Here is a 14,900-nt window from a genome sequence, read left to right on the forward strand (position 1 = left end):
CTCATCTGAACAGCAGACCTGTGGAGGAAAGGGGTGCCGTGGGCAATCCACCCCTGAGGAGAAGTTGGGGAGTGAGGGTCAAAACAGAATGGCACTGTACTCACATGGTGAAGGAGCCGGGGGGAGCAGACACTCGCCGCAGGTCCGCAGCTTGCACCTGATGGATGCTAGAGGCGGCAGGGGAATGAGCAGCGAAGACAGAGTCAGCAGGACAGCGTGGACAAACAAGGAACAAGCCGGGGAGAAAAAGAGAGACACACAAAGTTTAAACAGAAATTAAATGAGCGCATCACCCACAGCGATGAAAGAAAAATAAAAAGGAAATCAAGCCAGCCATGGAAATAATCCAGAGAAGCCGGTGATAGCAATGAAGCCAACAGGACACATGGAAGCGGCTAGTTCCGGGCAAGCCACATACCGGAGCGCAGGGCCAAAGCAGGAGGGTGGGCTGAGGGCACAGGATACGTTGTCAATGGCACCTTTGCTCCAGGACATTTAGGACGACTCAAGGACGGAGGCACGGGCTTCCACATCCGAGTGGGAAAGCAACACACTGACCTCTCCCCGTGGAGGGGAACCCATGTCATCCTTGCACCTCGTCTTTGAGGTCCCATCAGAGAGCCATCTTGAAAAGAGGGACTCAACAACCTTGAGCGTCCTTCAGCTGAACAGCAAAGGCTTTCTGAGAACACCAGCAGTAGTCTTACAGAATTCCTTTCCACCCCTCAGATGACTTAATGTCACTCATACTCCAGGTACAAACACGAGACCATAAACCCCTTCATTCTTTCGTGATGAGACCGGTCCATAAATCCTCTTGGAAAGTAGTCATTGTGTGATTTAACAAGATGACCCCCAAACTCACTCTCACCCTGTACCATCCCCCTTTTTTCTTCTCTCATTTAAACTTCACTAAGTGCAGAGCAGCGGTCCCCAGATTCTCTACCTACTGGGTACACACATTCCCACAGAAGGCCATCCATGAGTTTACGCCAGTGTTCTGTCCATGTTACCTCCAAAGACTCCCTGTTAAAACCAACATTTGTAGCCCAGGATGATGGAACGCAGGCGCCCAATTCAAAGTTAGCTAACTAGCACTCTTGCCTTTATACAAAATGACCGTGCTTCATAACTGCTAGTGAAGTCAAGGTAGTAACCGAAGACTTCCCTCTACACCAGTTATTTTAAGCTTCTGGTCACCTTCATTGGTTTTTCACAACACAGAGCACAATGAAATACATCTGGCCTTTTGAGTAAAAAACCTAGACAAAAATCTCTGACATTTTGTATGGAAAATATTTAGTGTAGACTCTCATATGCGCTAATAAAATAAAGTACGCTCCCTTGCCAATATCAGTTAGTGAATATATTTTATTTTGTATATTCTAATAAAATTGTGTTATTTCCTGGTAAATATGTTTCCTTCCATAATAAATGTGGTCAGCATGGCATCATGAAGGTCTACTACTTAGTAATCAATCACAGAGACTCCTTCTGATTATTCATGTAGTCATATGTAATTGGTTCAATATTTGTCCTGTACTTGTAGTAAGACATCCTCAAAACATATACTGTATGACCTCTACATTCATGAGGTTTTACATGGCTGTTATTCTGTTAATAGTTTCCAAGAAACGTAGAAGAAATAGAAGTATAATGAAGTGCACGTGTGAGTCACAGATTCAACGTGTGATCATGTCTCAGAGATGATGCCAAGTACAGGGCGTCCTGAGTGGGAAAGCCCAGGGTTTCTGCACAGAGCAGAGCAGAGCAGAGAACAAGCAAACAGATGAGGGATGCTCTAGCTGATGTGGTGGAAATGACACCAAGAGGTACAATTGCTGCTAGGATCAGCTAGAGGACGGTACTCGGTGGAAGTGATACATGGATCAGGTTCTGTACTGTGAGCAAGGCTGGAAGATGAAAGGAGAAAGGGGGACCCCTGTGAGAAGAAAATCCAGAGGCAACAGAAGGATGATGATGGAGAAAGGCTGTAGCTCCCCTGGGACAAAGGAAACCAGGATGAAGACAGAAAATATCAAAACCATCAGTGAAGATAAGGAACAGAGGCTTCCCATTTTGGGAATTCTATTTGGTATAGTAAAGTCATCTTTCTAAAGAGGGGCAGCCTGGTAAACTGGGAAATGAATCAACTGTGAGCACACATTAGCAGTTTCCTATTGAACAGGAGGGACGGTGTGCAGTACGATCTGAGTGATGAACTGAAGGTGGTCTCAAGAAAAGTGCTAGCTAACCAGCTAGGAGTGGGAGAGTGGAGGTGAGTGATGTGGCTTCAGGGACAGAAAGCCATAATGAATGTGCATGTGGGTGAGGAACAGACACAACAGATGAGAAGGAAATTCAAAGGCAGCTGAGTTAAGGGTCTGGTTCTTAGTGTGTAATCTGAGCTTGCCACAAAACCTCATTAAGGAAAAACTGTCAATTACAGTGTTTGGGGAATAGTCTTTAGTTTGGGAAAATTGCCAAGGCTGAAGTTGCAGACCTGAGATTCAACATCACAAAGAAAGAACAGATGTGCGAGACACACCGGCATTCAGGGGAAGAAGCAGTTATTCAGAGAACCAGAGCATTACAATAGGAAGTCTTCCCAGGTAACAGGGATGAAAGGAGCCCAGTTCCTTAGATGAAACAAGCAGTTACCACCCCTAAATTGAGAATACATACACACATGCACACAAAAACATACATAGTTGCACATGCACACACATGTGTATATATGCATACACACAAAGAGCTGTGCCATTGATATAAAAATTTTATGACACAGGAAAGTAGTTGTCTTCCCCTTCTAGCAAAAAAAAAATTGTATACAGGCAAATTGAGCCACAGAAACAGTTTTCGTTTATTAAGTAAATAAATAAATAGAGGAAGGAAGGAAGGAAGGAAGGAAGGAAGGAAGGAAGGAAGGAAGGAAGGAAGGAAGGAAGAAGAAGAAAGCAAGGAAAGGAAAAGGGAGGTAGAGAAATAAAGGAGTAGCTTGGCCTTTCCGTATCTCTTCCATCACTCAATGATGGACAAGTCTGAGAGAACCTCAGAGGAAGAAGTTAGATGTGAGAGAGAGACAGAGAGAGACAGACAGAGAGAGAGAGAGAGAGAGAGAGAGAGAGCGAGAGAGAGAAGGGGGGGAGAGAGAGGTTTTATGATGATGTAGACATAATCTAACTATACAAATGAAAAAGCATTCAGGAGAGAGAAAGCCAGGCTTAGTGAACAAGTTTGACATGGTAACCAGGTTTATTCCTTTTTCTTCGAAAATGCAGTATTAGTACAGATTTTAAATATAATGCTGAATAATAATTTTATGTGTGTTTTCAATTTTTAACTCTTTTTTTTAATGAATATATGCTCTGACTCCTATTGGATATGGTCTTCTGTGTCACATGAGGCTGATATGTTGGGAACACTTCCCCAGGTAGGAAGTGTCTTGGACACCTGTACAACTGAATGCAAGGAAAGTGTCATATGCTACACATGCGATGAGGACAAAACAAAACCTTATGTGCACTTGTTTTGCATGTAAAGGAAGCCAAATGACTCCTAATCAACAGGTTTACATAAAGAAGACAAATTTCTTGCTTAACAGAGTATAAAAGCTGTTCGAAACTGAACACTTGAAGAGGTTTACGTCTAAAAAGGCCATGAGGGTGTATTCTTTACTTGAGTGATAGTAAACTTATGGAGCTTAATTCTGTCTTTTCCACCGATGATCTACAAGTGACATAGACACCTTGACCACTGTACAACTTCAGAGGTAGCTTTCTATCCATTGGTCCTTAGGTTTCTGCCAAACCAATGGGTCATGATTTGACTAATATATCTAGAAGAAATGTGAAGGACCACATACAACTGTTGACATCTTGTCTCTTTTAACATATAAACTCACAATTGTGTCTTCAACCTAGAAGAAGGAAAAGGTAGCAAGGACAGAGAGCATCAGCAAACGCGCCAAGAGTTTTGCCAGCTGCCAAAAGGTAAATAAAGCGAGGACTGTCACCTCAGAGTGAATGGAGGAAACGGAAGCTTGAGGAAACAACCAGGCCAATGTTCCAGGAAGTCCAGACTCCAAGAACAGAGGAAGCGGACTTCTCGCGCCAGCCTCAAACTTAGAAGCGGATGGCAAAAGCTGAAGTGCCTGGGGGTGCTATCTGGTGCTCTTCCTGCGCATATGCTGGCGCTGAGGGAGGTGACAGGCGCTGTGGCACCTGCGTCATCAGTTATTCTGGGAATTTGTGCAGATTCTCACCTTGACTTCATGAACACATGGCAAAGCATGCCCCTTCTTTGCAGGCACCGCCGGGAAGTCAGCCATTCAGTACAATCGGTAACCATGCATCACAGAAAGCAAACAGGAGGTGCACCTTCGAGGGCCCTCACTGTGACAGAGAATGACCTGAGACCCTGAAGTGACCTTAGGCATAGAGGCATGATATCTAGAAGATACTCAAAAACTGACCTCCAGCTATTTCTTCAAACATGAGCAGATAATTAAGTTGCCAATTTGAATATACTAGAAAATGACCATCTATCCTATATTACCTAATCTTTATTGCCTTACCTTGAATCAGTTTATTAAAACACCTAAATAAAAAAGAAAGAGTATAGAAAGGAAGGGATAGTGGGTGTTTAAATGTAGACATAGTGAGTTGAATTCAGTCTGAACAGTAGATGCTGCCTTGGAAGGCAAAACTGGGTTAATTCATCAGAGGACACAGGACTCCAAATTGGAAAGGTGGGGAGAGGGACCACTCACTGACAGGCAGGAAAAAAAAAAATGCCTCTATAAACCAAACTAAATATTAAAACTAGTTCATCTGAACACAATACACCCCCAAATGATTAGCAAAGTAGAATCATCTATTTTACATATAGCAAAATTTACCAAATAGAAGATCAAATAACTTTAAGATAAATAAAATGAGATTGCACATGTTCCCATGAGAGCCATCAAGGAAGGGCATATATGGTTCCTCCTTGATTTTTTTCTCTCTCCTTTCTAACACAGTGAGGTCCCCAGAGCATGCACATGCTCTATCATCTGCTTTCCCGTGTCTCCATGTCACCCAGGAAGGCAAGCACAGACTCACTCATTGAGCAAAGGCATCGAGGTTCTCCGCTTGCTCTTCTGTACCATGTTGGCCTGATTCCTCAAGGAGATTCGAATCATAGCAGGTGCCAACCGACATGGCTCCCCATCCACTTGCATGGGAATGGACTTGTAAGTCAGAAGCATCACTTCCCGACACTGGTGCAGCCTTTCTCCATGGCCCCCAACTTGCAGGGCAGCCTGTCCAAGGAAGGAGAAGAGGAACCAAGAGTCAAAGACTTAAAACTTTAGGAAGTCACATCCAGATCTACTGCAGATACCCAACAGCCTTTGATAGCACTGGTAACACTCATTAGCCAACAAGAACTTGAAGACACCATAGCTACAAATAAATTCAATGTGGAAAGCTACTGAAGAAGTGCATCATGTATTCGCAGCAATAGCCACTGTCCGTTTTACACAGTATGAATGTAAAGACAGCTGTGCCAGGAAAAAAGAGAAATACATGTTTATGTATCTTTCAAGTTGAGGTTGCATGCTATGCAGTGCATGTGGAAGTCAGAGGATAGCTGGCAGGAATGGATTTTCTTCTTCCACCATGTAGGTCCCATTGGTAGAACTGTCAGGCTTGACAGCATGTACCTTTATCTGTTTAGCCATCTTGACAGACCTCATGCAAGGTTAATTAATTCAAAGGGCTGTGTGTGTGTGTGTGTTATCTATTCTCATCAAGTAACTGATGTCAGCATAATAACAATAAAATAAAAAATGCAGAGCACATACTTCACCAATTTCAAAACTGCATTTACTAAATGCTTAAGTGTACGGCCTATAACGTTGACAAAATTTTTCTTTCTACCTAAAACCTCTTCAAACTATTTCAAATTTGTTTCAGTAAATGAAAGTGATAAAAAGAAAGAAAGAAAAGTAGGTTTTTCCAATTTAAGACATTCTGGAAACCTGAAAAGCTCATGTCTAATGCTATTATACTTATGAAATCAATTCTGCAACTAATTTAGAAAAACAAAGCCCCAAATATAATTAGAATAATGTGAACAAATAAAAAAAGAAAAATGGTTATTTTACTATTCTTACTAGACAAAGAATTAAAATACTTTAAAAAAACATGTCATTAAATTATTGGTGTCTGCATAGCAGTGGGGATAACCAATGGAAATATAGAGAGAAAATTACATTCATCTTTCTAGAGACATGACCTTGTGGATTTCACAATATAATTTATTGAGTAAATAATGGATTATTTAGTCAAGGGCATTAGGAATATCTGTCAGTACATGTAGAAAAATATAATCAATATAATATTCCATATCATACGCAAAGAAGAATATATACATATGTATATTTCTCAAGCTGAAAGAGAAAGCAAAATAGTTATCATATCTCTGCTGTTTGGAATATTGGTGGCGGTGGTGCTGATGTTTTTATTGTTTCTTTTTATCAAAAGAAGATGTTAGTCTACAGCTAATCTGACCTGGAATCTTTCTTGATCCTCCAGCTTCAGCCTCTTTAGTACAGTTTAGTTTAGTACTCTTTAGCACAGACCTGCACTACCACAGTGAACACTACAGTTTGGCTCTTGAATGTCCTCTGAAGGCAGATGTGTTAAATGTTTGGTCTCCAGCCCATGGCTTTATTGGGACATGGGAGAACCTTTAAGAAGTAGAGCTGGGTCACTGGTGTCATGTCTTTGAGGGTATCAGAACCCTAGCTCTCCTCTGTTATTATTTCTTTGTCTATGATGTGCCCCTACTACAATGTGCTACCTTGGCGCAGGCCCCAATACAACACCCAAGTGACCACAGACTCAAATTGTGAGCAAAAATAATCCTTTGATTAAAAGCCAATTAATTATCCCAGATAGTTTACCACAGTAATGGCTAACTAACTTAGTATCTCTCTCTTTTTCAAGCAGCCTACCCAGTTGTGGCTAAGCCTCTCCTAGAAGCCATCTCTATCTCTTTGACTCATGGGAACAGACTCAGCAACAGGCCCACTTCTCATGGAGTAAATAACTCCCTTGGGTAGCAATGGGGGATGGGAAACTGGGCATAGCCATCAGAAAGACCCAGATGCCAGGAAAGTAAGAAGCTCCCAACAGGAATGACATTGGCTGAAATACCCAACAAAGGGGAGAGAGAATCTGTAAAGACCATATGCAGGGGTTAGGCAAGGCCACCAGTTGAGGGATGGGGCCACCCATTCATCTCCCAATTTTTAACCCAGAATTGCTCCTGTCTAAAGGAAATACGGGAGAAAATGAGGAGCAGAGACAGAAGTAAAGGCCAGCCAGAGACTTCCCCACCTTATATACAGTCACCAAACACAGGCACTATTGTGGATGCCAAGAAGTGCTTGCTGACAGGAACCTGAAATAGCTGTCTCCTGTGAGGCTTTCCCAGAGGCTGACAAATACAGGTGTGTATGCTTGCAGCCAACCATTGAACTGATCACAGGGACCCCAATGGAGAAGTAAGGGAAAGGACTAAGGAGCTGAAGGGGTTTGCAACCCCATAGGAAGAACAACAATATGAACCAACCAGACACACGCCTCCTCCACCCCAGAGCTCCCAGGGACTAAACCACCAACCAAAAAGTACACATGGAGGGACCCATGACTCCAGCTGCATATGTAGCAGAGGGTGGCTTTACATGGCATCAATGGGAGGAGAGGTCCTTGGTCTTCTTAAGGCTCAATGCCCCAGTGTAGGGGAATGCCAAGGTGGTAAGGTGTGAGTGGGTGAGTGGGTGGGGGAGTGGGGGAGCATCCTCATAGAAGCAGGGGGAAAGAGGGTAGGATAAAGGGGTTTTCGAAGGGGAAACTGGAAAAGGGGATAACATTTGAAATGTAAATAAATAAAATATCTAAAAAAAAAAATACTGACTCCTGGTTTACAACCCTCATGACAAAGCCAATCAAAAGCCTTCTCAGATTGCCACATGTCTCTCTCCACTATCACTTATCTTATGTCCTGGGTCCCTTAGAACTAACATCACCATTTCATGCCACTCCACTCTCGTTGTAGCGCCAGAAGTGACAGGGACTTTGTTTACTTGATGACTGATCTACAGGCTGTCTGTTTTTCAGTGCCTCTGACATCCTCTCATTATTCTTCTGTACTTCAACAGCCTCAGTGAAACCAGCTCATACCAGTTCCTCCTTTTCCAATGCACGATGCTTATTGAAAAGGAAGAAATTCTACCTAGACAATTCGTGGCACCATGACTAGTTAGCTCACAATGTCCCACAAAAGCTTTTGCAATCATTCTCTTTCCATAGAGTAATATCATTAAGTTTTATTGCTTTTCCCCCAGGTCGTCAAGAATTAAACTCTGAACACCAGTGTGCTACAAAGTCTCACTGGCTGCTGTTAGTAAGCCTAAGTAGCAATCACAGCAGCAATACTTCCCCAATGAGTTGTCCACATAATTAACTATTTACAGAGAAACTAATTGTACTTGCATTTCCTCAAATGTGGCTGATTTGGGTTTACTTCGGTGATCTTTTTCTAGACTAGTATTTTATGATTCTAGATTGTGCCTAAAATTCAACAAAATCTTGTTCTTAAATACAGCCTCATCCTATCTAGAATCATCATTCTTTATTTCTCTGCATCTGCCACAGAATTAACAGTCAGTCAGTCACTGTCAAAATAAAGTGGCACAGTTTAAGAAAATAAGGGAGTTTTTCTGAAAAAACCCTTCTTCTAGTTATTGCATAAGGGATCTAAAATTCACTAAAAATTTTAACTATGTTGTGTTTACAAATTCCCTCTTAATGACAAGATAAAGACTGGAAAATCTAAGTACTTTTTTCACTGAGAGGACTTGAACGTGTATGCCATTTTTATCTCTGTCCAATGGACACAGATTCTAACCAGTACCAACATAACGTCATGACAGAAAAAAATAGAAGAAAAAAAATGCCTTATAGATTTCATAGCCTTTACAAAGACACTAACCTGCAGTTCTATGGCACAATTTAGGGGAAAATCTTGATGCTTTAAAGCTACCTAAAGAAATAATCATAACTTAAAAATCTGTAATATTCTGAAAGTTAAAATAGTGACAGAATCAACAATATAGCCTGAGAAATAAGATAAGACAGATTTGTATGAATCTGGGAAGAAACACATTTCTACTGACATTCTTAACTCTCAACTTGTTAGTATTCGTCATTTATACTAAACACATTTTGTAACTTGTAAAGGAAGAACCAAAAAAGGTAATGTTAAAATAATATGTACTACCTAACAATAAAACAATTTAGATTACATTCAGCGAATCATCTGATGAGTAGATAATCAATGGATCCTGACGTACATAAAGAAGAAACCATGATCTATAAGGAAAGAAAAATTGAAATTATCTCACAGTAAAAATTAGTAGCAAACTGGATCCTGCAGAAAGAAATAGGTCGCTGAAGATGGAAACAGATCGATAGATATTACTGGTTTCAGCAACACAGACAGGAACGTTTCATGTTATTCCACCATCTGTGAGACAGTAATTAGCAAATTCTTTTACTGAACGCAGTGAAAGGATAAGAGAGCAGAGAGTACATGGATAAAAGTCAACTTTCAGATTCATAAAAATCAATGAAACTACAACGGACTAAATACAAAGAACACCACTGCAGTGCGCAGAGAAATGCCCGTGCTGCCATCACCAAAGGATGCCTGTGCTCTAACTCATCAAAACCATGAAAGCCATACACAGCAGAAGTGCATTTTCCAATGTAAGGAAACGAAGGTTGAAAAGAAAGAGCAATTGCTCTGGGATCTGGGAGTGGGTACAATATAATCACAAATTTTCCTGTACAGGGAAAAGCAAAGGGAGAGGACAGAGGCAGACAGGCGACATAAGAACAAAGAATGAAAAGTGCACAATGCCCCCCCGACCCCCCCCCCCGCAGAACCTTAGACTACTTTATAAATGCATACAAAGCACCATCATATTGCATAAGCCACTGTATGTGGGACAGCCTATTTGTTTACACAGTCACTGAGAGAGAGAGTCCCTGCCCTCAACCCACAGGTGGCCCCAACAAGCTCCAAAGGATTGTTTCAATCTCATGGTCACAGAGATGGTCTGGTTAAGCCAAATGGCTCACAAAACAAACCAAAGGACACAATTATGCAAAGGGAATGGGTAGAACTGGTGAGTGAGTTTGATAGGGACAGGGGTGGAAGGGAGATAAGGAAGGTGCAGGTGTGGGGGTGACTAATCCAAAGAGTAAATCAACTACATATGTGAAATTGGCGAAGGACAAGATTATTATAAAGGCAGATTAAACAGGACAGTGTGCACTGACATCAAAACAAATGGATGGAAGGAAATGGGATTCAGGAAAAGATCCAGGACAGCCCTACAGAGGGGGAAAGGTCAATCAGCAATAACAATGGTAAGAACAACAAATGTTTTTAACGGAGTAAAAGTCACCTTGTACAACACACAAAAGTTTTCTTGCGTTAAGAGACTTACTTAGAAAACATTAAACTATAAATCATCAAGGAGACAAGAGAATGCCCTCCCAGTCTAACCTGGAGTTAGTTAAGATTTTTAAGGGGGGGAGGGGCTCGGAAGCACACACCTGTCTGCATGCTTGCATGTGTGTAGCCCTAACAGAACTTAAGCCTTCTCCATGAAAGAAGAGATCATAAAAGTGTTTAAGATGAGTCCCAGGGGAAGTTGGAGATGGAAGAGGTAATGGTGAAGAGGGTACAAAGTAGTGAAAATCATGCATTTATAGTGTAATTGTGTATAAAATTCTCAAAGATTAAATTATAAATAAATGCAATAATGTTAAAAATGCTTGTTTGTTAAAAAAGACATGAAGAAGATACATACATAAAGTAGACGGGTTCTATCTGCAATAGACACATGTGCCAAAAGACATGCATTTAGAGCATCTCTCTATTCTTCTCTTATTTGTTACACCTGACTGCAGTTTCCCTCTCTCTACTCCTGTTTGCCCTCTCTCCCACCTCCCCTCTTCCCCAGATCCACTCCTCCTCTATTTCTCTTAAAACTCAAAATAAAAAGTGAGCCAGTCAGCAGCACACACAAAATATATGAATTTTTCAAAAGACGAGGTGTAATAATAACAATAGGCTATTCTTATTGTCATTTGTGCTGTTTAGTGAGCTGTTAACCATCTTTTGCCAAGTTCAACCTCACAAGACACACCTAATTCCTTTATGCATTTATTGTATTCCCATTACCGCTTCCATTAGCTGAACAGTTTTAAACCTTAATCAGCTCTTATTACTCTGCCTATTACTATTGTGTCTATAAATATTAAATAAAGGAGTTTTAGAATTCTTATTATAAAGCATTCTAAAAACATCTCTAGACAGTTCTAGAAACATTTATGACATTGGATCAATACTCTCCTCCCTGTGGATCTGTCAGAACAACTTGAACTCACAGACTTTACACACAACATTAATCAGAGTTACTTATGACACCAAACATCAGAAACGTGAAAGCTTCATAAAAGAAATGATTATTATTTAAATTGTGATGTGCTTATATAATGAAGCTTAAGTTGTCATTGGTAGGATGCTTCTGAGATACTGATTGAATGCAAAGAAAGCCCATCGTGGTAGGGAGAACAATACCTGCTGCCATACTGATGCAATTATGTGTGAAACTTTGTGTGAATTTCATGTTGCTTTGATATGACAAACCCCAGGGAAAGAAGGTATCAATTCAATAATATTAAAAAAAAAAAAAAAAAAAAAGTCTCGGGGCTGTCGAGTGACTCAGCGGGTAAAAGCACTGACTGCTCTTCCGAAGGTCCTGAGTTCAAATCCCAGCAACCATGTGGTGGCTCACAACCACCTGTAATGAGATCTGACACCCTCTTCTGGTGCATCTGAAGACAACTACAGTGTACTTATTTATAATAATAAATAAATCTTTCAGCGAGCAGGGACGACTGGAGCGAGCAGAGGTCCTAAAATTCAATTCCAAACAACGACAGGAAGGCTCACAACCATCTGCACAGCTACAGTGTACTCACATACATTAAATAAATAAATAAATAAATAAATAAATAAATAAATAAATAAATCTTAAAAAAAAAAAAAATAGTCTTGCCGGGCAATAGGCAATGGTGGCACATGCCTTTAATCCCAGCACTTGGGAGGCAGAGGCAGGCGGATTTCTGAGTTCAAGGCCAGCCTGGTCTACAGNGGAGGCAGAGGCAGGCGGATTTCTGAGTTCAAGGCCAGCCTGGTCTACAGAGTGAGTTCCAGGGCTACACAGAGAAACCCTGTCTTGAAAAACAACAAACAAACAAACAAAAATTCTCTTAGTAAAATATAGAATCACTTTTTAAACTTCATGTGTGTTTTCAAACACAAAAACAAAGTCACTAGAAGGAAAGGCATCAGAAATCAGAATATAAGAAGGTCTCCGTAGGCGTTCTGGTTAGATCTGAGACTTTCACTTAAGTTCTTACATTTATGTGAGTTATAAAATTAGCATTTCATTTTCTACAAAGCAAAAGAGATCTCATTATGCATAAATATAAAACCTCGGCCCTGGGAATCTCTCTGTACCCCTGCCCCAGACTGACCAGCCCTGTCCTTTAACTTCCTCATCCAGAAATGTAAAAGAACTTACACATTTTAATTTCAATTAACAGAGAGATCAGTGTGCTTTCTTCAAAGTTGAGGAGCCTGAATTGCAAATGAGGGTCCCACTTCCTCCATGTGAATCACGCTTTGAACTGTCTTGGAAAGTTTTAAATTACTTAGAAACAGACTCAACATGAAAGGCCCTTCCCGGCCATAATAACAAAAAATTGTGGCAGAAACAAATACAAGTTACAATGCCTGATTATGGGCTCTGTGAAACCCAAGAAGGCAATCAGGATACTCAGCACCCAGTGAGCGAGCATCTTAATTAGCAGGAATGCATCCAACCAAAGGAGTCAATTGAAGACTTCGCTTTGAAGTTTGCAATTACAAGATAAACATTCTAAAAGACATAGCCCCTTCTCCATTCCAGTAATTCAATTTAAAAATCTCCTCTCAAAAATAAGTTTGAGCTTCCTCTTCTTTGGGTGCTCTTAAATTATAAGCAATGAACAAAAATATTTATGAGTTTATTGCATAACCTTAAAAATAGGTAGCCTTTAATGATTTCAGACATGTCAATTTCTTAGGAAAAAAAAAAGATAATTTGCTGGAAAAAAAAAAAAGCTTGACCTAGTAGTTAAGGTTTTAAATTATATGGAAGCCATTTTAAGTATACATTTAAAAAGAGTAATTTTAAGTACCTATACCATCCTCGTTAGACAGTCATCTTAAGCTCATGCTTATAATTTTACATAATTTGCCTTCTTGGAAATACAATCAATAGAATACCCTCAATGAATTGAAAACTGAAGGACTAAACATAAAAAAATTCTTTCATACCAAATGAAAAAAAAAGCAATACTTTATCACTGGATAGAGTTAGATGAATGTGAATATTTATAAGTACTTTGCTGGGTTATTTAGAGAGCACAGCTTTTAACTGTATACTTAAACAGAGAAGCAGAGCTACCTCTGTTTTTCTAAGGCAGGATTTTCTGCCCCGGAAGCAATTGCAGTCACTAGGATTGGAGATTCTATCACACATTTGACACTATCCCACGTGACTTTGTAGTGTTCATGTTGTGCGAAGAGGAAATTACAGTTGTCAGGACTTTCACGTTCTCTTCCCTCCTCACCAAATGCCACCTACTAATTTCCTCCCCTCCTTACCCCAGCTAGCCACAGGCTGGCAAAGAGGGGATGACAGACCCCTTTAGTGCCATCTCTCTAACCTACGGAGATCCCCTGACTTCCAATCACGCATTTTCAGTTGTCTACTTTTAAGTACATGCTGACTTCTTACGCAGACTTCAGAGCTCAGCTCTTGCACAATGCTCTCACATTTTCGACCTTCTTCGATGGAGCCGTCCTTTGACCAATTGTCTGCAGTAACCATCTAGGATTCTTTAATGCTCTTCTAAGGTTCACAATGGGTCATGATAGCCAAACATGTCTGTAACTCACCCGGCCCTTTCATCTTCTTCCTTCACCCTTTAGTGTGCACATCCACCTGGATGCCAATTTGATGATTTGTCAATCTCTACCAGGGGTAGAGATTCAGGTCACATGAGATTGGAGTCCAGGCACAAGTCTCATCATGCCCAAACATCATCCCCATGGACAGCTTGAAGGGGCTGATTTTGCCCGACCTCTCTCCAAGACTGTAGTTTTACTTGCAGAGTCACTTAAGCCACTGCTTGCAGCTCTTCAAGGACATGTGCTCTCAGGCTGCTTGCTCTGATAGGCCACTACATTCCTGCCTCCTCTGGGAATATTTAGGGACCGCATCACCCAACAGGCACCCTTGTTTTTGGTATTCCTCTCTAGTGTCTCCCAGCTATCTCCTGAAAAGTATTGTTTTATTCTTGGTCTTTCCTCCACCTTGGCGCTGTGAGTACCTCAATGATGGGGCTTTTGTTTTCTCATTCCTTAACCAGTTCTACATAGTAGCCTGTCATTTATGGGAACACCACTGGTGAGTTCACTATTTAATAACTGACACTGATTGGAAACAGACACGTCTAAAGTATTACTTTGAATTTACAAAAATTGCTACCAATTAGAGGTGACCATTATTGTCTGCTTCCTAACTGCTTCATGGCCTTTTACGGTCCAACCCCTGAAATTGTGAAATTATACAATAGCACACTCATCTATGAGAGTGTGTGTGTGTATGAGATAGAGACAGAGACAGAGATAGACAGAGCACATACCTTCATGAGTGTGTG

The 14,900-nt window shown here is 40.8% G+C and overlaps 1 protein-coding gene across 3 annotated transcripts in view; it reads right to left on the reverse strand.

The window, feature by feature from the left end:
• Window positions 1-14,900, reverse strand: part of Dgki (diacylglycerol kinase iota) — a 449,040-nt gene that overhangs the window by 149,918 nt on the left and 284,222 nt on the right. For 2 of the 3 annotated variants that reach the window (XM_021190110.2, XM_029534779.1), the window contains one exon: window positions 5,106-5,305. In XM_021190110.2, the coding sequence (XP_021045769.1) occupies window positions 5,106-5,305 (200 nt within the window). Of the gene's footprint in view, window positions 1-104; window positions 168-5,105; window positions 5,306-14,900 lie in introns of all 3 variants that reach the window. The other variant, XM_021190109.2, reaches the window with a different exon arrangement.

This window comes from Mus pahari, chromosome 2 (genome assembly GCF_900095145.1).
Source record: "Mus pahari chromosome 2, PAHARI_EIJ_v1.1, whole genome shotgun sequence".
NCBI classification, from domain to species: Eukaryota; Metazoa; Chordata; class Mammalia; order Rodentia; family Muridae; genus Mus; species Mus pahari.